General features: G+C 36.3%; 2 protein-coding genes and 1 long non-coding RNA gene across 10 annotated transcripts in view; 2 read left to right on the top strand and 1 right to left on the bottom strand.

The window, feature by feature from the left end:
• PALLD (palladin, cytoskeletal associated protein) overlaps positions 1 to 10,104 on the bottom strand; it is a 201,738-nt gene extending 191,634 nt beyond the window's left edge. Inside the window, exons 1-3 of one of the 5 annotated variants that reach the window (XM_083833551.1) lie at positions 9,962 to 10,104; positions 8,948 to 9,051; positions 1,589 to 2,620 (exon numbers count right to left, since the gene is read on the bottom strand). In XM_083833551.1, the coding sequence (XP_083689677.1) occupies positions 1,589 to 2,620; positions 8,948 to 9,051; positions 9,962 to 10,003 (1,178 nt within the window). In that variant the 5' untranslated portion in view covers positions 10,004 to 10,104. The other 4 variants (XM_083833547.1, XM_083833549.1, XM_083833548.1 and 1 more) reach the window with 4 other exon arrangements.
• Positions 9,942 to 23,601, top strand: LOC310898457. The gene is made up of 6 exons (XR_014583314.1): positions 9,942 to 10,058; positions 10,598 to 10,785; positions 13,927 to 13,976; positions 15,552 to 15,687; positions 20,280 to 20,387; positions 21,950 to 23,601. It is a non-coding gene; the product is annotated as an uncharacterized lncRNA (long non-coding RNA).
• A 139-nt stretch (positions 23,602 to 23,740) lies between these two features.
• DDX60 (DExD/H-box helicase 60) overlaps positions 23,741 to 26,488 on the top strand; it is a 52,780-nt gene continuing 50,032 nt past the window's right edge. Inside the window, exons 1-2 of one of the 4 annotated variants that reach the window (XM_083833541.1) lie at positions 23,741 to 23,757; positions 25,309 to 25,457. The gene's annotated coding sequence lies outside the window, so the exon portion shown is untranslated. Of the gene's footprint in view, positions 23,758 to 24,632; positions 25,194 to 25,308; positions 25,458 to 26,488 lie in introns of those variants that run through there. The other 3 variants (XM_083833540.1, XM_083833542.1, XM_083833543.1) reach the window with 3 other exon arrangements.

Consider the following 26,488-nt stretch of genomic DNA (forward strand, 5'->3'; position numbering starts at 1 on the left):
CCCACTAGCATTGAGATGGGAGAACGGGTGGGACCTCACCTATTATAACCAGCTGATAATGAAGTGCTTAGACTGAAGTATTTGCCTTAAGTTCTTTCTACTGTCATTGTCCCAAACAGGTGAAATAAGTGACTCTTGGTATGTGTGCTTCTCTCTAGTGACTGCAGATGGAGTCTAGGGTGACTTGGTCAGGTTAAACATCTAATGTACAGGCAGGCAAAATTAGGTAAAAAGATCTTTAGTATTAATTAACAATAATTATTCTCCTTAGAGGTAGAGTAATAGCAACAGACAGATACTATTTTACCACTCAGAAGTACTCCAAACAACATACTAGCTGTCATATTATCTAACCCAACAGCAACAAAAGAATCCCTGGAAGTTAACATCTTGTGTTGCCCTACAATCTGCCTCAGTACCACTGGCAGGCTGCAATATCTCAGCAAGGCACAAAGAAGAATCTAAGAGAGAAAACACAAGAGGGAGGATCCCCTGCCTTTCATAATTGTACCTAGATCCACAGTTTTGCTTGTTTGGGATCAGCTGACTTCTGTTTGTAGGATGATCTAAGTTTTTAGCTTGAAAACACAGTGTTACAGTAAAGTGATTGCTATGTTCTGTTAAGGAAATGTCAAAAACTTTCAAAAAGTTATGTTCAGATGTAACTAAAGAACCTCACAAAAAGTTTGAATGAGGAACTACAAACTCTCTCCTGTCTAAATAGGATGTTTTAGACAAGTTTTTCCCTTAGAACTATTAAATATGCTCAAATGACTTTAAACCAAAATAGGTTGTGAGGAACTATTAAATCAGACATATAATCGACCTGTGGATGTGCTAAGCAATCGCATTAGCATTAAGGCTCAGACCTATAAAGTGACAAATACTGCCTGTGCAGTGCTGGTTCCTATTAGTTTTAGGAGCAAAGGAAGGGAGGAAGTATTATGAATTACTCAGCCCTCAATGGTACTGCAAATGTAGCTTTTACAATTGTTATAAACATATTACAAAGATCTAATAATAAAAGGTACGCTGCAACTACTTTTGTATTTGTATTGTTATTTAACAGAACCATGTGCACATAAATTTCACTACAAAGCATTAAAAGAAGTTTTGAAATGGGGACCATCTTACCATCTTCTGGAAACACCTTACTGAAGAGGATGCTTGGCTAGATTTATGAAATTTTCACATTGTCTCGTACTAAAGACTCCAAATTCCATTGGTATGGGTCTTGGAAACATTCTAATTAATTGACAATAAAAACATACCTGTAAGCTTCATACATTCTCTTCAGTGGTAAATGAGAATTCTTTCACTTATATTAATGAGGTAAGATACACAGAATGCCATTTCTGTTTCTAACTTTGCCATGTGATTCTTGAATCAAGCAGAACCTCATTTCCCAAGCCATGGAAGACTAGAGCGCTAAAGAGATCTGAATCTGTTATTCCATGTGCTTATGAACCACTGGATGATACGCAGTTCTTATGTGACTAATTACTTCTAAGCAGGTCCACTGATACCTTTCCTCACCCAGTCAGGAGATGATGATATCCAGTGGCTTTGCTAAAAGACACGTACTTACCTGACATCAGGGACCGGGTTGCCAGCAACTCTGCACTCCAGCAACACTTTGTTTCCTTCAGCAACTTCCTGGCTGCGGAGCTTCTGAGTGAACTGAGGTGGTGAAGCCTGATTGATGAACGGGTGGCAAAGGACCATTTCACTCTGAGTGATGCTCTCCTTTTCAGAGAAGTGCTCTCCATTGAGATGAACCCCAGAAAATTTTGCCCCAGGCTCAGTTTCTTGATGTAGCTTATCAAAGTCCTGGTTCCTTGAGGTACTTAGAGTTGATTGTTTCTTCTTAGGAGACAGGTATCCGCTGTCTGGAGAAGAAGAGTCCCCATCAGGACTTCGGCCTCTTGTCTTCGCTGCCTCTCTAAATATAGATGACAGTTCCTCAATGAATGTGGCAGCTTTGTCACACAGCTTATTCCTGAAAGGAACTTCTCCCTGGGATGCTAATTCAGACTTTGGGCATGTCTTGGGCACACCTGGACCATACTGCTCTGAATGTTTCAGGCTTCTAATAAAGCTGGGACTAGCAGGTAGCAAAGGTGAGGTGCCTGCTTGCTTCCTGGAGACTGTGGCAAAACAACTTGCTGTTTGAGGTGAGGTGAATTGCTCTTTCTGACTCGTCGAGGGAATGTGACTTGCAGCAGATGAAGTCAGACTGCTTGTTTGAGGCCTCTGTAAAGTATCTTGCTCATGCAGTTTGGTATCCCAGAAAGAAGCATGCTCTGAAGCACTAGAAAGAGAGGTGTTGAAATGAGTGAACTCTGCTGCTGCATTCTGATTCTCCTTCACAGAACTGGCAATTGCTTCCCGAGCTATATCAAGGCTCTTACATATCTCCTCCTGGGTAAGGAAGGCAGAAAGTTCACTTGAAAATTCTCCACTCTGCGTGTCTGATAGGGAATCACAGAAAAAGTCATGGCAGGATGAAGCTTCTGACATGTTTCCAGGATATCCCTTATTGGTGCCTCTCTCTGCACTGTAAGCCTCCTTCAGCATTAAAGAAAGAGGAAATGATTGGCCACAGTTTCTGTCTTGCATGCTGGAAGACACAAATGCAACTCCTTAACAACAACAAAATTAAAAACTAAAACAAAAACAAAACACTGCTATATCCTGGTTCCTGTAAATTGGACATAAAACTGGGAGAAGAGCAAAGCCGTGCGGTGCATACTGTAAACCTTAGTTTGTATTTCAAAACTTCTAACAAGCCAGAACTAAAAATTGGCTAGATGGAAATAAGTGCTCTCAGAAGTCATTTTTCTAATTCATCTTCTGTCAAAACTCTAAAGACATCCTTTCGTTGTATTGCCTAGCACAAGCTTAATTCTGCTGGACCAATCCGAGCAATTTATTATTTCACAGAAATGCCATTACACTTTACCACTATTTACGGTTGTGATGATTTGGGGAATATATTTACTTTTCTTTTTCACACAGGATTGCCTTCCAGATTATTAGACACTAAATCATCACTTTCTGAGAGAAAACAATGTGCTAGTTGAAATCATTATAAAAATTTACACGTTTACAAGTGCCAAGGACGTTTGGATCAGAATTTCCAAGTTATCCTTTCTTATTAATATTGATGATATGTTTAATACTGTTGTACTTCTTGTGTTAATATTTTTAAACTTGGTAGCTTTTAATACAACTTAGTAGCAGTTCTCTAACCACTGAAGTGGAATATCAAAACTACCACATGCTAAGATTGCAACACTAAGAAAACACATTTCACAGCCTCGGTCATCCTGCAACACAGGAGCATATAATGTATACTCTGCACCAGTTTCATAAAGTACAGAAGCACCTATGCATCTTCAGTTTTTCCACAATTTTACAGTGAGGATGAGTATTCCCTGCCTCTGTAAAGCCAGCAAGATGAGACATCAAAGAAATCTCTCAAACCCCAAGACAAGGATCTGCCTGAAACTCCATTTACTGAAATTTATTTGTCCTGCTGGTGACTAGATTGTGGATGATCTGATCTTAAAAGTAATTGATGCTTTTGCAAAGTATTGAATTAAGTTGAACATCAATGTTTTTAATTACACTTGACAATTATTCTCTTCTGATTATTTCTATGAAATTAATTCTACACAAGATTTTTTAAAGACTTTTTTTTTTTCCGTCTTAATGCTCCGAAGTATTTCTTCAGTGAAATATAGGTGGCTTGACAGTCATGAGATTCACCCAGATGCATTTTACATCAGCTTGTGTAAGCTCCAATTACCTTTAGTCACTTCCCTGGGGCTTACCCGGCATGTAGTCATTAACTGACTGATAGATTAATGGAATTCTTGGCCTGGCATACGCATCTCTTGATATCTCTGCTTGTCTTGCCAACAGATTACAACTGGACACATAAAACAGAAGTACAAGGAAACCAAACTATTTTGGGATTTGAAACGTATTTTTATAGAATACGTTGATAGGCTTACTCTTTGATGGGATTACATCTTTCTTTTTATCTGTATTTACAGCTCAAAAAGTTTAGCAAACATGCCAATCTACTGTTAACAAAATCTAAAAAAGTATATACAGTATAATTGACTACCACACAGCAGCTTTAAAGAATGAATCTGAGAAGCCAAGCAAACAGTTGGTCTAGAAGCTCAGCTGTTAAGATATAAGTTTAATGAATGCCAGGGAACCAAGGGTTAAACCTGGAGAGTGCCTGTCTCTGTAACCTTAGTTTTTAAAACTTTGTATTCACATGAACAAAGACACTATTTTTCTCCTTAGATAACTAGTTGTAAATATCTGTGCTTAAATGATGTCTTTATTTAAATCTGATTTGTACTACTTCCTAGCTTGCTCCCAGCTCAAAGTGTTATGTTACATATTCAGATAAACTTCTCTGACTTCCAGCCCCGAGTTGCTCTGTTGTTTCAATGTGTTATGGGTCAATGGAAAACTTCACCTGTTGCTAGCCACCAGGACACGATGACTGAAATGAATCTATTAGGAATTGCTGTATCTCCTCCTCTGTTTTATGCTGTATTTTCATTCATTAGAAAAACTTACTGGATACATAAGTAATAAATTTAGACATTGAGCTTTGAAAATTAGGTAAATCAATCTGTAGCTGGGTATTTAGATAAAGTTGATTAATTGAAATATGTGCTCATTATTGGCAATTAACAGTGCTGATTAGCATCCTCAGTGACAAAGTTCCGGTGCCCCAAAATGGATTTATATGTATATTTTTATATTTTTTATATTTAAAATAAATATATAAATATATATATAAAATAAATATATTTTTATATATTTATATATGTATATTCAGCTGTCTCAAGCTTCGAGTATAAAGACTTCTTGTCAGTCAAATGATAACACAACCCCACTAGTCTTTTAGATCAACTTGTAACTGCAGCAAACTGGAGGTGATACTGCAAATCCTATCAAGTAGCATATAAGATCATAATTAGAAATACCTAAGGCTATTTCTGGCTTCCCCAAGTTAGACTACAACATATTTATAACAGTTTTCATCATCACAATTCATTAGGTAATGTGTGAAGCCATATACTGTATCATTTAAAGACACAAACAAAAAATACAATGTTGTAAGCAGATCAAGGAGTTTAGCTATAACTCCAGCATTATTACATACAAACTATTTACGTGGTCCTATCTGCTATATATTTAAAAACTGCTCACAAGTAAACACATTTTAATATCATGCTATTTAAATATTTCTTCACAAAATAATGTAGATGCTCTAAGGAATAATATGATAAACAGTCAACTCAAAATGTACTAGATTACAGTCATCTCAGAAAACACTTTAATATTTCATCAAATCAAGGTATTCAAGAGATAAATAATGAAATACAGGAAACCACAGAAAATCAAAGGACTCATTTCAAGATAAGTGTAAGCATCCTGAATTGGGGGATGCTCTGCAAAGAAAAATAATCACCTAAAAAAATAATAACAAAATACAACCCAAAGCCAATATGTTCAGTAGAGTAACGTCAAGGAAGAAATGCATCTAGAAAGATTTTTAAAACAGAAAAAACACATATTTTTCCTCTAGATTTTTAAGTCCTGCACAATTAGTCTCCAAAGTACAATAAATTAAATTTAGTGGAAAATATGAAACAGACCTTACAATGAACAGGCTAATCTGAGGAGTCTCAAGTATAATTAGAAGCAGGTAAAGTTGCTTTTTTCCTTCTTTATCTAAGTAGGCTTAAAGTTGCTCCAGCTATTCACTAAAGATTGCTTGGTCCTCAGTAAACATCGAGAAGACTGTGGCCTGTGCGCTACATCTGTCCTCTGTGACTATGTAATTCTTACCCACTCATCTATATTTGGTAACTGAACTCATGTTTCAGCAGACTGCCACTATCTGGAATTCCAGCAGAAGCAACATTGTGCCTGGAAGTAACACAAAGTTCTGCATACTTACTACTCGAAGATTCAGAGAACTTAATCATTTAAATGAACAAGGTCTGTTGCCTTTAACATAGCCGTTTAGACTGTTTTAAAATATTACTCTGAAGTTTTAGGATATGATTTTTCTCATTATTAAAGTGCTACTTCCACAGAGAGTAGAAAACACAGTGTGGAAACATTAATTGTGGAAAAATAAATTTTCTACGTTGTTCTGTCTTAACAGATTATTTTAAAGAAAATTCATTCTTTTTATGATGATTAATAAAATAAGTGCGTTTTTCTACTAAAAATAGCTTAAAACTAGTATTTTCTGGTATACCTTTAAAACTTCTGTAACAGAAAAATAAATAGATTTATTAGCAGAATTGGTAAATCTTTTTGTAATAATAGATAATTATTAATCTGTAATCATACACTACATTATAAATTTTACCCATTAAATTTTAACTTTTTGGATGGGCTAATCCTATCGTCAGAAAATAATCACCTCCCTCAGAAGTGACACAAAAAGTCGCCGTAAAATACATATGCCTTAAAAAGACCCCGCATATTAACACCGAAATAATCAAAATGCACTGCTGGTTTCTATAGCCCTTTAATGTGTAATGAGTAGTCACAGTCAACTCTCCCTTATGGTCCTTGCCAAAGAAGTACCGTCACCTCATTAAGGACTCCTGTAAGCTGTGCTTCAGGGAGGAAAAATGTTCTGTCCAAAAGTACAGTTGTGCATTTTTAGGCACATCATTTCCTTTAATACTCAGTCAAACAAAGAAGTAAATGTGAAGATTGCTCATTTAATCTGTGGACTTTATCACAAAATGTCCAAAAATAAAATCAATAGTTGGGTAGGATTGTTTCTGCCAGATTGCAGTCTATCAGAAGTCAAATAGAGCCAAAAGCCCCAAATAAATGGGGCTGGGGATGGTATAGATCTCTGTCCCTTCTGCCAAAGTCCACTCTTTGACCAAAATTCCTCCCATGGGCTGGAACTTGTTTTTAGCTCAGTATTGCCCTGCAGTAGATCCACTGTTGTGATGGAAATGCACAAGAGACCCATAGATCCTTATTGGTCCCAGACCATCTTTAAGTGTAAAAAGTTATCACACATTTTATTTCAGTGGTTAGCGTACTATCTTTTGTTGTATCTTCACATAGGCAGTTCCTGTCCTCTAACCAGAACTTTAACAGATTCACTGTTGGATTAGGAATACTTTCTTCACAATGTATATGGACCCCCATTCTTATGTCATGGGATCTTTACCATGTTAACATGAAATTAATGAAAAGGATTTTATTACAGGTCATTTTACAGTAATTTCAGTGTGTGAAGTAAGAGCAGAATCTTCATTCTAAAAATTTCAGGCTAAAAACTGTACACAAAAAGGAGCTGGTCATCTAGCAGTTAACCATTGTATGCCTAATTTTTAAGCACTCGCCCTGCAGAGTTGAATCCAGGCCCTGTGTCTGGTACTTAGCTTCTCCACTAAATGCATAACGGTTAGGCACCTTGGCATGGGAGTCAAAAATAGCCAGCATATAAACAGCAACAAACTGCCTTGGGCTATCTTCAGTATTTTCTACAGGGAGGGGGCAGATAAAATCTTGGTTCTTGGAATTGTTTGTTTAAATTGTCACTTCTGGGAAGAAAATATATCTGCCCGGAGACACTTGCAGAAATAATTTTTAAAGGAATTGAGCTTTTACAAATACAATTGGACTGGTGATTTGTATAAACAGGTTTGCCTATTATTTTCTGTACAGCATAATGATATTAACACTTGCCCAGAAAGTGAAAGATCTGTGATCATTTTATTTCTAATGCCTTCAAGTATTAATGAAATAGTGGTTATAACTTGCGAACCATTTAGGGTAAGGTTTCATACAGCTGTACTAAGCCAAGAACACATTTTCCCAATGTCATTCTACTAAGATTTAGGGAATGCTAATATCCTTTGACCTATGCTGAATCTGTTGGAAACTTAATTTTTGATCAAGACCTTGCACTTTTATTGCAAATGCAATGTGTGCTCCTTTACAAAAGTGATAGACAGTGGTAAAATACTATCAGCAAATGTCAGTGGAACTAAAACTTTGGAAAAATTACACATTTTGAAAGATAAACATGTGCAATAAGTTGCAATGATATAGTTTAACATTTTCATTTTAAATGTAAAAATTAATAACAACATACAAACAGAATGAAGGATATTATCCATTATATGCTCACTCCATTCCTATTGCAGTATTGTGGCACATTCAGCTGATGAACTGAGCTTCAGAAAGACATTTTTCACTATTAGTTTGGTGGAGCAGAACTAGACCAGTTTCCTGAAGCTTTATTAATATTTTCTAATGCTAGTCAGACCAAGTCATTCAAAGCCTCACGTCACAAACTATAAAGCTACTCTGGGTATACAAGCTTTCCATTCCATCTAATGAAATTATTACACTGCAAAATATTTTTAATTGGGCTAAAAAGAAAATATAACAACAAGCACAGCTCTTTAGACTAGTATTCATGCACTTATTTGGGAGAGCAAAAAAATTCTGTTATGGTTCCAAGAATATTTTGTATCTTACTCTAAATAGCGACAGGATAAAATACAAGTAAATAAGCAATCTCCTCTCCAAGGCCTTTGAAGATAAGAAGTCTTTCACCAGTTGCCACAGAATCATCTAGTGATTTTGAGTCTCCAACAGACTTTTCTTCTTTAATTCTATTTGAATCATACCATCTCTGAAAGCTAAAAACAATATATATTGGATTGCCTGTGCTTAAGCATACTGGGTCACTGCCTTGCTATCGTTTGATGCCATATATAGCTTTGTGTATTTATTTTTCCCTCAGTATGCACAGTAATGCAAACATATTCAATTTTCCTTATAAACGTATTTGTGAATGAATTTGTTGCATAGCTAGAACTAACCTGTGTTTTTTATAGAGCACACCAGAAATACCTACCTGTTGTAGATATGCGAAGGTGTCAAACAGAAATAGTCAAACAGTGCGAAGGCACGCAAACACCATTTTTCCATGTTTTTGGAAGAGTTTTTCTGAGGAGTTTCCTAGAACAAAAATATATAGTAGTGCAATTGAAAAGCACATGCAGTTTTGCTTGCAGTGGTACAGGATGTTGATCTACAACAAATACAACAATTGTTAAAATTAAACTGTTAAAAAGAACAGCAATAATAACTCACATCCTTCTTTTACAGGATAATTTATCAACAAAATAAGTGATTAACAGTTTACAGTAACAACAGTTCAGTAAGCTTAAAAGCATCAGTTTGCCAGAATTACCACAGTTATGAGCAGGAAGGGAAATCATAAAATAGAAAGGAATACTAGTAAGCAAGTCACAAAGAACTAATATTGTTTTTTAAACTAGGGAAGAGATAAAGGTTTCTCTATCCAAGTTCTACCATAAGAAAGGTTTTAGTGAGGCAATGTACCCCCAGACTGAGAAACGTGTCCCTCAGCTCACTGTATCTCTGCACTACTAGAAGACTTGTAGCATTATTCTCTCTCAGGATGCATTATCTTTCAATCTACCACTAGCCAAACAAGTAAAAACTGAACTCATGAACAAATTACCACACTATTGAAGAGCATCTTCATCGTTCCTTAAAACCTCAAAGGATTTTGTAAGAAATTGTGATTAATATGCTTTTGCATCAGAGGCTGCCAACACACCACAGCCTCAGAGGATTTAGCACTTAGGTGTAGAAAGGTAGAGCAAAGCCGCAATGTCTGTCCTTGCCAGCAATACCTGGGAAGGCCCTGTGCCTGGGGTGGAGATGTCCCTGGCTGGGTTACAAACACAGGCCTGGTCTGGCAGGTGCTGCCCACCACCGTCCAGGTGTGCCCCACAGGCAGCAGCTGTGCCTCAGGCAACGCCCACCCAGCCCCCAGGGCCTCAAGGGACATGCCCCTGAAGGAGAAGGGTGGTGAGGGTTGTGGGTGAAGGCTACTCACCTCATGGTTGTTAGTGCTGGGAGAAGTGAGGAGGGCACCCATGGCTGGTGGTGCAGGAGCTCCCTGTGACAGTGGTTGCCTCAGGAGACATATTGTGGTGAGCCCTCAGGGTGAGGGGGAAGGTGCTGCAGGTGCTCTAGTTGTGGTGGCCAGGTGGGTGTCGTGGCCCAGGCAGCTGTGCGCTTTCTGTGCTCACCTTTGGCTTTCTCACCTTGGCAGTGCCTGTCTGTGTCTGCCAGCACAGCTCGGGAACAGCCAAGGGATACCTGAAGCACTGTACAGGCTTCCTGTGTGTGAGCTTCCCTGGCTGGCTTTCAGTAAAAGCAGGTGAAGTGAGGGCTAAGCAGACCCTTGCTGTTGTAGAATTGTCTTTATCCAGGTGGAATACCATTATGTGTTTTGATAGAACTATTTTAATGCAACTCACTTAAAATCATTCAAGTACTATTAAGAAATCACCACACGTTTGTGCATCAGTCAACTCATGAGGGGACGTGAGGGAAGAGGGGACAAAAAGACAGAAGTTCCATTTTACTTCTAGCAGTTACTGAACATGGCTTTGATAGTGAAAATGTAACGTCTAAATAGCCCAAATAAGCCTTTTAAATGGAACGATCTTGTTGTCTTGATGCCCAGGATTTTGCCAGTTCCTGGAAATCCAGGCCCTTTCCCTCCTTCCCTCCCCACTCAGGGCAAGCTCAGCTGCGCTGGTGCCAGCAGCGGGGAGTTGTATGTGGACAGTTTGTCCAGGGGCCCACCTGCACAATTTCTCATGGAGATGCTTCCCTGGCACTGAGAACTTGCACAGATGATCTGATTTACAGGTACGGATAATTTTTAATAGTCCTTAAAAATCCGTATAGACTAGGCTCACATCTGTACAGAAGGCCTTCTCACTTATAATGGCTTTTCACTGCCTAATTCCATTAAAATATTTAAGGCATGCTACAGAATAGTGATGGAAAAGAAATGAGGTGACAACAAACTGGGTAATTCAGTAAACCTGGTTTGGAAAAAGGTGTCAAACCTGTTAATGGGTTTAGATGATTTACTGTACTAAGTTACAACAGTTTTCAATGGTTAAGTAGAAAGGCCATTCCAGGTTTTAGCAATTGGAAATGAGAATTTAAGCAAGCCCCTTATACAGCTGGTGTTAAAGCAAAAAAAAAAAAAAATTAAATAAATAAAAAATAAAAAATCAATTGAATATAGATATAAATATTCAATTGAATATTATTCAATTAAATAAAATTCAATTTATTGAATTAAGAAACATGCGAGAAAGAAGTGAAAGTATTAGAGGACAAGACTGATGAACTCTTACAAGAGTAGAGAAGACAAGGATAAATTCTGGCAGTATAGCACATGGTAGTGTAATCGAGATTGGATAGTCTCGTATGTAAAGATTTCAGATTATATGATAAAGAATGCTTTTTAAAAAATGTTTAAGCTCTGTGTAATTTAATTTAAATAGTTCAACTATTACTCTTCTCTAAGTTGGTTATTATCCAGTGTTCTGTGAATATCGGTCACATTCATCTGGCTTTTCCATTTCTTTTATTTAGTAAATTAATTACACTTTTTATCATACTCTGTACAATTATCTGAAAAGTTATCCAACCCTCTATGCCCTGTGTAGTGTTGAACTCCAGTTTAACTTCATGTGTTTCAGTGCCACTCTCATTAGCCATTACCTATATACCCCTGTGAAAAATATTTCAAACAAATCTGAATTATTTAATAAAGTCTTTTTGAAGTTATGCATGTTATAAAATTCTTATGGCTGCATAGTGAGAAAAATGAGTGCTTTATTGCATCAAGAGGCATCTTTTTCTGTTATATGTACTAAGCATCTGTCAGTGCAGTTCAGTTAGGCTTTCCTCTTCATTAGGAAAATGATCCCCATTAAATTAATTTTAGCTGTAAGCCTGTTATGCGTATTTTACATGCGTATATTTACAGACAGTCATGTGCTCAAATTCCTTCTTAGCATGTGAAATGTGTTTGATCTGAGCAGCCACAGACACTGCTGAAGTTCAATAGCAGATTAAAGCCTGTTTCTTTACAAGGGGATTAACTCTGAAAGAGGAATGTGCCTCTTTCAACAAACTGTGAAATGCTGATCTCTAGGAAAATAAATATTTACTTTTCTTTTTCCTCTTATCATAATACAGCTTTACATTACCTTACCTTTTTAGCAGCTATTGCAAACTGTTTTTTGATTATGCTAAATGGATTCGTAGGAAGGCTGAGCCTGCCACCTAAAAACATGTCTGATGCAAGATAAGGGTAGACAGCTGTGTATTGCTGCCAGCAGTCATAGTGCTAAACAAAGACAAATGTGCAAGAATGTGACATCCATACTTGTGGAAAGAGGAATGAATGCTGAAGGAGGAACAGGGAACAGCTGATTACTTCCGCTGTTAACCTCAGTAGGACTAAATTTATATTAAAAAAAATAAATAAATTACAATACAGCTGGCTGTTTAGAATGAACTGCTGAGGGATTTGTCAATCAGTAGCTTCTATTAGGGAGACACTTAGCTTGGGAGTATTTTTGGAAAGAGTTTCCATGGAGTTGGAGGGACTTCAGGCCCTTTACTTTTTTCTGATTGGCCAACAGACAGGTGCTGAAGAAGGTGGTGGCAGAAATATTCCAGACATGGTGAATGGCACATAGACAAGCAATGTCAACTTACTTTTTGTTTTATGATAGGCTATATCACGTACAATATAACAGAATTTCTCCTTTCTCTCTTTGTGATGTGAAACACAAAAGTTCAGACAAAGTAAACACAAAGTAATGGCAGTAGAAAACGCAGTATCCCATGTTTACAATTTGGGAGTGATATAGTGTTCCATAGCAATCATTTAATGCCTTAAAACAAAAACTATGTATTTTTTCTTCTAGGATGAAGTGTTCTGCATGCTTCTGATTTACAAATACATCAGTTTTATGCTTAAAGTGTCCAAGTCATTCAAATAGGAACTTATTGTTTTAAATTAAACATTTACTTCTAGAGATAAATCATATAGTGAAGAAATTATTTTTGAAAAGAGATACTCTTAGAATGACATAAAGGAGTCCTCAGATCTTGGGGGAAAGCAGGGCCTTCTCAGTGGCAATGAAAACTTGTGTGGTGGTACTATTCATCCTTGTATTTCCTCATTTTGGAGTCAGTTTTGTGAGTTTGGGGCCCCTGATTGGATCCACTAGTTTTATCAAAAGCAAGACTTAGAATTTTGGCAGAATGTTGACGTTGTACGTATAGTAAGTGCACCTCTCTTCAGGCATTACAGCTCAGAGCCAATGACTAAACATTGTTGGGTACAGTCTTGCCACTGTGACAGTGATAGACTGGAAGAAGGGAGGTCTAAGGTTTTTAAGTAAAACTGTTCAACATTTTCTCCATTTAAGCAGGCTTAATAAGCCTTTTCCTTTTTCTAAACAGTGATAATTCCTGGAAAAGAAAAGAAAAGAAAAAAACCTCTCTTTTGCAGGCATCTAAACATATTTTACCAGGAACTGTTATCCTTTTTCTGCAAGTTGAAGGGATGATATTGTAATATTCCAGCAAACAGTGAAGCCCAGAGGGTTTCCTTTATAGCCAGCTTTGATGCTCTTCAGTTTTCTGGGCATTTGTACCAGCGTAAGAGTGAGTATGTAATTTTGAAAGAAACATATTTTTTTCAAATACGTTTTCTTGGAGAGAGCAAATACAGCAAACATCAAGAGTCAATGAGTTTGACAAAAAAGATTTCAGAGGTAAGAAGTTTTTGTGTTTATCACACTTACCTGTGGCTCGAGGAAGTTACTTTCATCAAAACTTTTTTTTTTGGAAGTTTATCACAGAGGTTTTATTCTAAGTATTTCCTTATTGTTAGAGAGGGCATAATTATCATAATAAATGGTATATTTATCATTCATGCTTTGTCCAAAACAATAAATGTATTGCTTATTTCAGGAATAATTCTGAAGAAAGCATGATGGAAAGAAAAAGTCTCATGGATTGAGGTAAGGATAATTTTATTAAAGGTAAAAGAGGAAGGTGGGGGGGGGGAGGAAGAAGAAAAAAAAACAAGCACAGGCTGCATGAAAGCAAAGAGAGGGGGAAAAAAAAACAAGTATTCTCTGCTTCCCATCAATGAGTGATGTTTGGCCATGTCAAAGCAGGGACTTGATATGTGTAGCAGTTTCTGGGAGGACAGACGTCTTCACAACGAGAGCCCCCCCTCTCCTTCCCTTTTCCCACCTTTTGTTGTTGAGTCTGACACCATAGAGGAAACATAAATCTTAAGGAAGATGAGAACTGAGAATAAATGACTTAGGAGTTTGGTTTAATTTTTGTTAGCATATTTGAAACTTTTGAATAACTATCTGTGCTACATTAAGATCTTGAAACTTTTGAGATGCAGACCACTACTTGTTATTTGCCTTATTTTAGAAGTATTAATAATCTTAAAATGCTCGATACAAAAAATGAAATAAAATAATATTTTAAATTTTAAGTATGACATTTCACATTAATGGTCTGAAAAAGTATTTTAGATGCTACTGACAGTGCCTCAGTACTTTGAAATCTTGATGATTTCACCTCACCACTAGATACGGACCAAAAAAATTAATATTTTGTATGTGATGAGGTAAAATTTTAATTTTTCCTTGACTAATGCTGGAACTTTAAAGTGTCTTCAACCAAAATAACGTCAAAGGTAAAAATGAGTTTAACTTTTTTTAAAAAGCCCCACTTCCTCCACCCGATCCATTTTCCTGCATGTAGGTTTCTCTGAATATTGTTTCCCCGTGATTTTTCTGAAACAGCCCTTGCATGTTTTTCTGGGGCAGGCCTGAAATGAAAGAGAAAGGCATAAGATTTGAAGGTTCTGGCAGGCAGTAGCTTAAAGATGCTGAGTTCTGACTGCTAGCCAGTTTTATCAGCTCTCTCGATAACACACCAAGTGCGGCCCTTGCCAAGTGCTCAGTAAGTCTTTCCTTAGAAATTGGTATTTCTATTGTCATGAGTTTGTTACCTTAATTTGTTTGATCTCAGTGTATTGTGTGAGTGCATTTTTAAGGCCCTACCATACCACCTTGATAATTTTGTCTTATTTGTAGTTTTCACTTACTTTTTCCAGAAAAAACAATCTGTCAGAATATGCCTATCATGTCAATTCCCAGGGAGAAAATGTATAAAATAAAACAAGTTTGTATTGTGATTGTATTAAAAAAGATAAGGGATTGTATCTATGGTCTTTATCTAAAAACACTGCTCAGAGACTGTTGTATCAAGGGGTTGATGGACCTATGTAATCTCCTGCTGGTCACAGGCACAAATGGCATAAATGAGGAAACCTCTTAGGCCCGCAGCAGGTCATTTACATCCTGTTCATGGTCTGCCACCCAATGGCTGTTAGACAAATTGATGAAAAATGTGTTGCTTAGTAACAAAATTGTACCTTTTTACCAGTGGATTCTGCTGTAATTCTGAGGAGCTTCCTATTGCTGTTTTGAGAAGTTTGCCATGTTTGCATAGCTGTATTACCTTTGCTAGAGAAGTAATACAATGCATTGCATTATTTTTTTGTTTAGATGGTTACAAGAAGTAAAGAAATACTGGCAACATGCTGAAAGCAAACAAGAAAGCTCCAGTTCGTTGACAACTTCCAAGAAAGGAAGAAGAAAACAGAAAACTACCAAGACAGTAAATAAAACAGTGTCAAGTTGGGTAAGCAGGGGAAATTAAAATAATTTTAATTCAAAGATTAGTCTCTCTTTTAAAATACAGTTAAAAGTTTTAAAATATAGTCATCTAAGTTTAGGCACTTAATTCTGTATTTAGAATTGGATGGTGTGTCTGCATCCTTACTACCTACAACTACCACTGACATAAATGGGAACCTTTGCAAATATGGAGACTTATCAACAGTGCCACAAAGCTAACCCAATGCAAAAGTTTGCTGAGGCAAAAAAAAAAAAGGCAATCCTAGTTTTACTCCTTCCCTTGTTCACTCTCTTGTCTCTCTCCTGTCCTAGATACGTAACCCTACCATGTCTCACACTGACTCTGGTACTTGTCTTGTGCCACAGCAAGAGAATTTATGAAAACGATGCAGAAGAGAACTAATCCAAGAAAGGATTGAATAGTTTTCTGTCAATTTAGTGAGCACAATAAACTCACTGAAGGGTAAAATGAATGACAGAAACAAAACCAGGAAAGTGATGAGGCTGTGTGGTTGAGAGTGAGTGATGGGTGGCAAAGGAGTGAAAGGGAAGAGCTGATGGATTGCCATTATGAAAAGGAAGTATTCCCAGCAACTGCAAAGAACTGTCAGCTCACCTGTCACACTAACTCATACATTGATGCAAAATACATTGTGTACAGTGGAGAAGATAATTTGAAACCTTCCCTCCTTCTCCTGCTCAGTTTTGCCTCAGCAGCTGCCAGTATAACTATACTTGTACTGTATTTGTATCAGCACAAGACTGTAGGGCTGTAGCATACAATGTGGGGATCATAGACATGATCCAAACTGAAGATAATCCTTTTCTTTTGACTGCCTATATTTAACCTTGCATTGCTCAGTGATCCAGGTCAGAACAGAACTCAAGATGTACTTTCTAGGCATCACTGAGAAAGCGATAATAGCTTTCAGCATACCTATATTCAAATCATGGCTTTTTTTATAATAATCTGATTAAAAACCCTAAATGTGTTTACAGTGCATTATGAAGAGAGATACAATGATTTAGAAAGATATGTATATTCCTTGGTGATTTTATCATCCATCCATCCATGTGCTGCATTAGCTGTGAACCATGTAAGTTCAATAGTAAAAGTAAAAAGGAAAAAAAAAAAGATTAGAAAATGTTTTTAATCTTGTTTAGGTTCTGTTTAGATCATCAGATGCAGGACTGTTATGTAAACAAATAATTAAGATTCTTGATGATAAGCATTCCTGTATCACTTCGGAGCACAGTTCAAATTTGGAATATTTTAATGGATACTATAAATTAGAAATTTTCAGTCTTCACTATATTAAAATGCATGCTGAAATGCAGGCATCAAAACCAAATGAATAAATATCAGAGTGGAAAAAAATTCTTATGGCTGGCATAAGAAGGAAAAAATCACCGCAGTAAACCATTTCACAGAACTACTAGAGCAAGTTCAGAGGAGGGCTACTAAGATGATTAGAGGACTGGAGCACCTGTTGTACGAGGACCAGCTGGGAGAGCTGGGCCTGTTTAGCCTGGAAAAGAGAAGACTGAGGGGAGACCTCATTAATCTGAGGGGAGGGTGTTAAGAGGATGGAGCCGGTCTCTTTTCAGTTGTGTTCAGTGACAGGATGAGAGGCAATGGGCACAAACTGAAGCACATGAGGTTCTGGCTGAATATGAGTGGTCAGTTCTTTACTGTGAGGGTGACAGAGCACTGGGACAGGTTGCCCAGAGAGGCTGTGGAGTCTCCTTCTCTGGAGATATTCTAAACCCACTTGGATGCCTTCCTGCGCAACATGCTCTAGGTGATCCTGCTCGGCAGGGGGGTTGGATCAGATGATCTTCAGCGATGCCTTCCAACCTTGGCCATTCTGTGACTTCTGTTCTGTTGTTATTGTTGTTTCCTTTGGAATAATTGAAAAATATGGCTTCCCTTCAAAGCTTGCTTTATCACCTCAAAAAAAAAAAAAATTATATGACACTATGGCAAAAGTCAGTCAAAACTGGCCAAGAGCCCATGTAAGTACACATTGCTTTTATTTCTACTGTTTGCTGGAGCAAATGTTTTGTAAGTGAATTTTTCATGTTCACATTTTCCATGCATTTTTAAGGAACTAAATCCTGAGGAATTTAGCTGTTTTAAAAATAATCCATTAATCAAAAAATGTATGCAAGAAAATATGAAAATGATTTGAAAAATTGTCAGGAGATTGTCTGCCTTACTTAAGGCTATTAAAAGATAATTTTGATATTTTATTAGTGAACTTGAAAATGTCATGTGGAAGAAGAGCAAGATCTTGCATTTGACTTAACATTCTGTGGGAAGTTGGAGCAAGGACGAGGAAGCAGAGAAAGCAAGATGTAGCCCCTGCTGTGACACATTCTATGCTTTCTGTAACATTGACTATTTTGTGTATTGCTAATTTACGTTATTGGCTAATGATCTGGGGACCCACCGGGTATCACCTACAGACGAGGTCTCTACCAAAGATGATCTATTTATCTTTATTTAAAAGAGCTACATATTATAATTAACATAAAAGAAGATTTATGTGTGTAATACCTAATAACATTTCTTGATCTGTTTTCATTTTTGGCTCATAGTCACAGCATTTTCAAAAACACAACAAAATAAGTACAAATTAATACATAGACATTCCTTATACCACAACCAAATCCTTTATCAGGTTCTGTAGAACCTGACCTTCATCCAAGGATTAATATGTTCTCCTTCTACAGATTAAGTAATTCCTAAAATCAAGCCCATATTCATGCTGATTAGTTTTGCTGGAGCAAAGGTACCACATAATGTGAATAAGGATGACAGACCATATTTCTTCATCATTTTTTATTTTTGTTTTCTTAAAAAGATGTTACCAGAAAGCTGTTATGGTAATGCTCACTGTGAAAATTATGTTCTTGCTCCAGTGAAGTAAGTTCTAAAATTAACTGAAATACTTATGGCTAAATTCTGTGATACAGAGCTCCACTAAAATGTTTAATCTGAGAATTCTGGGATTGAAATGTGTGACTGGGAGCCTGGATTCTCTCAAAACACAGGCATTTTATTTGACATTGCCACAATGGAGAATATTACAATAAATCATTTGTTTTTATTATTATTTATCTTAGACTTTGTAGAAGTTGATTGATCAAACAAAGTCAGTGTAACAAAAAAACTCACAACAGTTGTGTGGAAAGGAATCGGGTATCAGCATCTTCATATAGATCACAAAGGAAGACAGTTGGTGGAGATGCTGTTCAGAAAAGGATTTATACCGGTCTTACTTTTCAAAGATTTTGTGCATGTGGAAACAACTTCTATTAGTTGTCTCACATCCTCTTTTTCCTAACTGCTGATTGGCAGGGTTTATTAGCTGCCAAAAGAGACTATTACTGAGGGGGAAGGTATTCTGGTAACCTTTACTAACATGGAACAAATATGCCTCTTTTATTAAAAAATCTTTTACTAATGCTGGAAAAATGACACTGCCAACTCTGTCACTCAAAGCTAGAATGACTGTTTTGTTGTCCTCAAATAAAATATGTACAAATGTTTATTCTGCCAAGATAGCTGATAAAGCTGACTGCACTATTGGAAAAGCAGTACAAAGAACAGATGAAGATTAGAATACTTATTTGTATGGTGCTTCAGTTTGTTTTTTTTTTTTTCCAGTATTACAGTAGTCTCTCAGTCAACTCACATGCTCTCTCTGCTGTTATCTCAGAACTGCTGGCTTGCTTCCGAATAGCCTTTGACCTTACAACTCACCTGACTGTTGTGAAATGCCTGTTCCCCTTAGATAGATCTAGGGATGTGCACAGTTCCTTCTAAAAATAACATTAAATACATTAAATGTGTAAATACAGAAGTATGCTGATATAAATTCATATGTTAATGGCATATCTGCACAATTTGACAAATCAATAACATTCCAGAATGGCTACATATTCTGCTATATTTTCATCTCTACTCCATTCCATAACCCTTTTTCCACCTGATAGACATTTGCATGTAAAATACATTTACATACTTGATTGTCCTGTGACTTTTTTCCTGAATTACTCTTCACAATAAGAACTTTTATTTGAGGAAGAGTAGTAAAACCTTTGGACTACTGTTCTTCCTATGTTTGCAGTACTAACCATTATGTTTTTTAAGCTTTTTTTTTTTTTTTTCCAGTGATAATATTTTTAGCTTTACTTACATAATGCAACAATGAAGCATAGGCACTGACCAGGCTAAATCTCCAAGAGTACCTGTAGAATCCTTTGTTCAATTGCTCAAAATATGAAACCTGAAACCCACAATGTAACTGTCACACCAAAGTGTAATTAAGAGACAGGTAGATTTTTAGCAATTTGTCTATGAAGTTCAATGTTTAAACAGAACAAACACTTTGATTCTGGAATATCTGATCTCTACTACAAGTCTTTTGTTTTAGTGGTAAAGCATTTGTTCTGTGCTTCACCTGTACCTTAAATAATTCAGGAAAAGAGATGTTTGATTTTGTAAATTTTGTGCTTCAGAAATTTTGGTTTTCAAAATAGAAATTTATGATTAAAAACATGAATTTTCACTTTTTTTCCTTCTTTTAGAAGGCGGTTACAACAACTAGGACATTGGCTTTAGGAATCAACCTACCATGTAAATCCATTCTCTTTTTAGAGAACTCGATTTACTTGGATGCTCCGAACTAGAGCCAGGTATGGAAATACATAATCAACATTTATACTGAACATTTGAAATTCATATGTATGTATATGTGCATACTGCACACAATTATAAATCAACATGTTTTCTTATCTATAATTGCGTGGTCACCTGCACAAAATCCTAGTCCAGCATGTAAACATTCAGAAAACGGGAGGTTTCTGGATGTTCCCTGTTTGGCTCAGGTAGGCTGTATAAAAACATTAAGCTCTGCAACCTGTGTAAATAACGCTCAAACTGAACTTTTCACTTCTCATCCTCTCAGGATTGTAAGAGCCAGTGTTCTGTGGTGTTGACTGTCTAGGACTACTTCTTCCCCTTCTCACCATTCCCTACAGCATAAATAGACATTTTAATAGCCAAATAAGAGCTGTCTGAAAACAATGCATGCTTGAGGCCGGTGTTTATTAAATTTACCTATAGTTTCATCACTAATGAATGGTAATGCAGCACAATTTGGGTTTGGCTTAAATATATAGGATGAACAGAATCTGGGATAACCGACAGACCACAGTGATTTGGAGAAGGATGGTGGTTTTTATTGCCCCATAAATTAGGGAAAAAATGGGTTACGAGTTGGGTTCATCATTTTCGCTGTGTAGTGTTGAAGCTGAATTTTTTCCTGTGTGACACAGAATAAGGATGAAATGTAGAACTGTATGGAAATCAAAAAAAAAAAGAAAAAAGAAAAAAAGGGCATGGATGGATCTGTAAATCACACGCACACACAAAAATATAATTTTAAACCTTTACTTTAGGTGTGGTCACCTGAAGAAAGGGCATTAAAAGGGAGGGGAAGGAACAAAGGACTGTGTCCTGCCATAAATGTGAAAAGAATAAGTCTTTTAAAAATTTTTTATACTTTACAGTAACTGCATGTAAACACCTGTTGCTCCAATAACAGTGTGTAAACTCCCATTTACACTTCAGAACTCCAATCCTAGTTCTTTACAGATCTTCAGCTAGTGAAAGGGGCAAAACTTCATTGTTTGAAACACTTTGAAATGAAAAAAGGAAGCATACTTTTTAAAACTTATTTCCTCTAACAGATGAGTATGGTCCTACGTGCCTACTCAGTACAGCCAGCTTAAGATACAGTCTAGGCCCTGACTGATTTGCCTCTGTTTCAGCTGTCGGGCGCTCACCAGGAGCCCACGATGACCGTGGTGCCCATGATGGCCAATATCAATACACCTAATACAGAAACTTTTATGAAAGTATAGTTTGACACACTTAAACACTCCTCTATTATCTTCTTCCACCTTACTCTCTTTTCTCTTTCTGTGTATAACGTTGGAGTCCAAACAGTGCTAAATTTTTCTCCCCTTCATTGCTATCTCAAATCCTACCTATTCTCCTGGACGTACTAATGTCCACAAGTTGCATTCATGACATTATGGTATCAGTGATTCAGTATGTTTCTATGTACTGTAGGAAAACCAAGACCTGTCTGACAACACAGTTCATTTCAAGACATAGTGTAGAATATTACCAAAAGAACATTTTGCTAGTGTAAGAAATGAAAAAAAAATGTATTTCTGAATTCTTCTTTTAGATGTCTGGATGGACTGGACAGCATGGACTAGATCTACTGGAAAATGTGATTTTCTGTAATATTCCACTGCCCTAAATGAGAAAACTTATAAAATTCAGTGTACCCCATCTGAAAGGTTATTTTCCACTGAGTATCACTGGTATTAAAGCTCATGCTTTTTTTTTTTTTTTTATGATGGTGACAAGGCAGATGCAAAAGCCAAGGTATGGGGTATAGTTTAATTCCTCATTTTGACAATGGATTCTGTATCTTTCAGCTAAATGTATTTTTAAATTATTAAATGAATGTGTTAAATCTATATATTATTTTTGGTAAGCTGAAAATAAGCATTCCGTTTTCAGTAAGCAGAGAAAAAGCAGCACTTCTAATATATTAAATGATGAAACAACGTTTTTCTTTCACTGTTCTGCATATTTAAAAGTGTAATATGTCTGTTTTCTTTCTATTAGTTACTTAGAGTGCTCATAGGGATCTCTAATCAGGAGAAATAACTTCTCTTACTTGTTCAGAAGGATGGAAGAAAGAAAGCTGTAGTGCTAAGAAAAAAAAGTACTTTATACTGCAGAAGAACAAAAGTATATAACTTTTTATAGCTGCACCTTTATCTCTGTTTAATTTCTCATTTCTCTTTATATTTGCAAGATAATGTTTGCCCAAAAGGGGAAGAGAAGATGGGGGAAAAAGACACCCCTTCCTAATCTTTCACTTCATTTTTCTTTTCCCCAGACACCTCAAAATCATTACTGTACAGCTAATAGCTATTTACTAGCAAATGATCTGATTAGAATTTTTAGAGATTGATAATCTAAATTATTTTTCTCTCAAAGGTTTTGTCAGCAGTGAAGCATTCATTTATGTCCTTCAAACAGCTAAAAGCCTTAGAGATGTTAAAACTACTTTTTATTTTCTGTGCAGTTTCTTATCAGAGGTAGATCTTTGTTGTATTTTTTCTGTAACCAAATAGATTATTTCTGTATTTAAACTCTTGTGGCCACAACATCATATCTGGGCACAAATATATATATCTATGCAAAATTATTTTCAGGGTCAATGGGTTTTCAAATATATTATGCCATTTAGGTTTAGCACTTAGTAACTAGCTGTACTGGTTGTTACTGCTTTTACTGTCCATAAGCTTTCCAGCTCTGCTGTTCAGGCCTCAAATTTTCTATGTACTTCACTGTGCATGTACATCAAAAATGCTGAATGATGAAAAGAGATTAAATGTTTAGTGATTAACGCTTTCTTTTTCTTTTCTACATGCTTTAGTTTACATATTTGCGAAATAAGGATAAGGTTAATGCTATATTTCCTTTGGAGGTTGGGAATTCTGCATACCAGATAGTAAGTTCTGAACACCACCACTCAATAAACACATCTCAGTGCATATTGGACAATCAGTATAATTTTCTCTTCATAGGCGTTTTATGTGTATTCTTGCTAAAAAAATATTTAGTTGTTATTGAATATAGTGTCATATTTCAAGCTAAAAGCCATCTTGTGATAATGCTTGGTATGAATGGAGACAGTTCCCTATTTAGTGATTTGATGGATTTCATGCATAATGCTAATCATACTCTATGAAAATGAACGAAAACTGAAGTCTGTGGTAAGATATATTAAGATAAATCCATTCAGTATCTCACCCAAATATTCAGTCTTTCAGGGATATCTGGATACAGCATGCAACACCATGGAATATGCTAGGCGTATTACCCATTTGTACTATTGTGAACCTTCTAATATTGTTCTAATCGATTTTTTAAAGAAAAACTTATTGCATAAACTCTGCCAGACAACTCTAAAGGGTAAGTCCATGTCAATCACCTCTTTCTTTAACTTAGGAACTGATAAGTATGTTAAAAAATATTGACTGAACAAGAAAATTTTAAAATATAAGGGAGAATGGGGATGAGAACAAAACTCTTTGTAAGAACACCGAGTTAACCAAGCTGTTTTTGGTACAGTTGTGCTTCAGCCAGCTACAACTCTTTTTTAAATAGATATTGAATATACTTTTACCTTAATGAATAGCTAAAAATGAGGTTGAGCATGTTTTTTATTTTTTTTATTTTTTATTTTGACATGACTGTTGAGGATAAACAGCTGAATGCAAAGGAATGACATGGCAGAACATGAGAAAGAGACAGTGCAGATACTCATTTTTTGAGTGGAGAATCAGACCACTCAAATGTAGCTCTTTTTTTTTTATCAGTCTGACAAAACAATGCTATCAATACTATCAAAGGCAGCCAATAGATCTAGAAGAATCAATATCATTTTCTGTTCATTGCCAGGAGATTACTGATCAAGAGCAAGACATTCATAAAAAATGAAGACAAACAACCGAGAAAACCAGCATGTATTTTAGAGAATAGTCTTAAAAACTTCCCTAAAACTACTAAAGACAATATTGCTTATATAAGTGCGTATAAAACTTGTAGACATTAAGTGGCATATGTAGGGATATTGGCCTTTTAAAATAAGATATTGTTTTACCTTTATTCTACTCTAACTATTTAAGTGACTAATTTTTGTTCTAAACTTAGCTAATTCTTTATTGTATGTTAAAAACATTTTAAGGTTTGAACAGACTCATAGACTTTTTTTTGAAAATGTGCTGAAAAAGCTGATGCTAATTTTGGCACATTTGTTTGGAAGAATATATATACCAGCTAGTTTTACAAAATCTAAACAGAATTTTTACCAGTCGAAGATAAGATAAAGGTTTTTAGCTGTATTTTTAACAGTATGTTAAACATTATGATAAAGGAAAGCAAATAAAAGTGGGATAAATTATAGATTTGAAGTTAATAAGGAGTTACTGAAATTTGTTTGAAAGGCAGTTCAGCCTAACCTCAGATACTGTGAGGGACCTGAGTACGCTGATAGGCTTTAATTGCCCTGACCAGCCTCACCTGGAATCTAGACCTTTCCTCTACCACCACCCCCTGCACACCTCCCACAGACAGGAGGCTCCATTTAAGCTTCCGTGTCTTGCAGCTAGCTGATCTTAGTCCTTTGTCAGATCCTTAGCTGATCCTTAGCTTCTAAGCTATTGCTTGGCTTTTCTGTATTGATCTTGAACTGGGCTTTTTTTTTTTTTCTCCTTTGCTTTGCCCAGTGACCACTGGTGAGGTTACTGTCTGGCCTGTGGTGTGTTGCCATGTGTCATGTCAGCCTGTCTGGCGTTGCTAGCCTGGCCACCTATGATGCTGTTCTTGCTCCTCAGACTGACTGCTGTGTCTGTATTCTAGTGAATTTCAATTATAGTACTTGATTTGATTAGGGTATTTCACATTTTCTTCTAGTTGCTCAGAAACTCCTGAAACATAAATGTAAATTATGTTTTTCTGTAGGTAATTCTTGATGATGTCCCAAAAGACTTTGCTGTAGCATTAAATGAGTGCAACAGTAAGGTAGAGGGGATCTTTGGCCAGTTCGTATTGATTGTTTCTGGAATGGCTGATATGAAAGAAGAATATTCACTTTCCCCCTTCATAAATTGGTAAGTAAATATTTTTTATAAGGAAAGAGTCTGTGTAACCCCAGAAGACTGCCATATGGATTACGGAAAGATTTGGAGGACCTTTTGTGTGCTTGTCTGGGGAAAAATGTAATTCTGTGTAATATCAGGCTTGATGTGCCCTCATTCTCTTATCACGGTTATTCTTTCTGTAATCAAAACCTGTTTACTTATTGTGTCCCTGCCCAGTGCACTAATGAATATTTGCTGTTGTTCCTGTGCTTGCATTCGTTTGACAGGTTTTTTTTATTTTTGTGACGATAATGAGATTGAAAGAAAAGTAAGGCATGCTCAGTGCACTTAGTCTGTACATTTGATGCATATGTAGTGTATAGGAAGACTGCTCAGGTTTCAGTGGGCTGCCACAAATAATCCTTACTGAACTGGACCAGTATTATTTCACAGGTACAACTTGGCCCAAATCTTGGCGGACTTTTGGTAGGACTTAAAATGCATGTTTAAAACTAATTAATTTTTTTCTATCCTGCATATTGTGGGTACGGGCTTTTAAAGCATAGCTTTTTGAAAAGAAAAAGGTGAAATAATACTGGCTAAAAGCAGCCCTATTTTCTAAATTTGTCTTCAGTAATTGCTAAAAGGCTTGAGTCTTTGACTAGAAACACCTATTCACCACGAAGTAAATAGCAAGCTTGTGAAATCTGAGATCAGTTTCATGTGTGTGAGAACAGAGACTAGTGATACCAGTGAGGAAAGTTTGACCAGGGCGTAAAAGGATCTCAATCACTTCATAAAAAACAAGCAAAAACCTGAAGTACATAGTTGATTTTTTATTAAATAAAAAGTAAGTCTGTAAGATTTTAGATATTGTTCTTCAACTTCAAATTTGTTGAAGGCACGTAGTGCCTAGATAACACTAGTTTGAAGATGTTCTTTTTGTTGTATGGATTAGAGAAGAATTGCATTTGTAAATATGTCTACAGTTTAAATCATGTCTGATTAGACTTCTCATGTAACGAATGCACTGACACAGAACTGGTGTTGAGATGAGTTGT

The sequence above is a fragment of the Anser anser genome, assembly GCF_964211835.1.
Source record: "Anser anser genome assembly, chromosome: 4".
Taxonomy (NCBI): Eukaryota; Metazoa; Chordata; class Aves; order Anseriformes; family Anatidae; genus Anser; species Anser anser.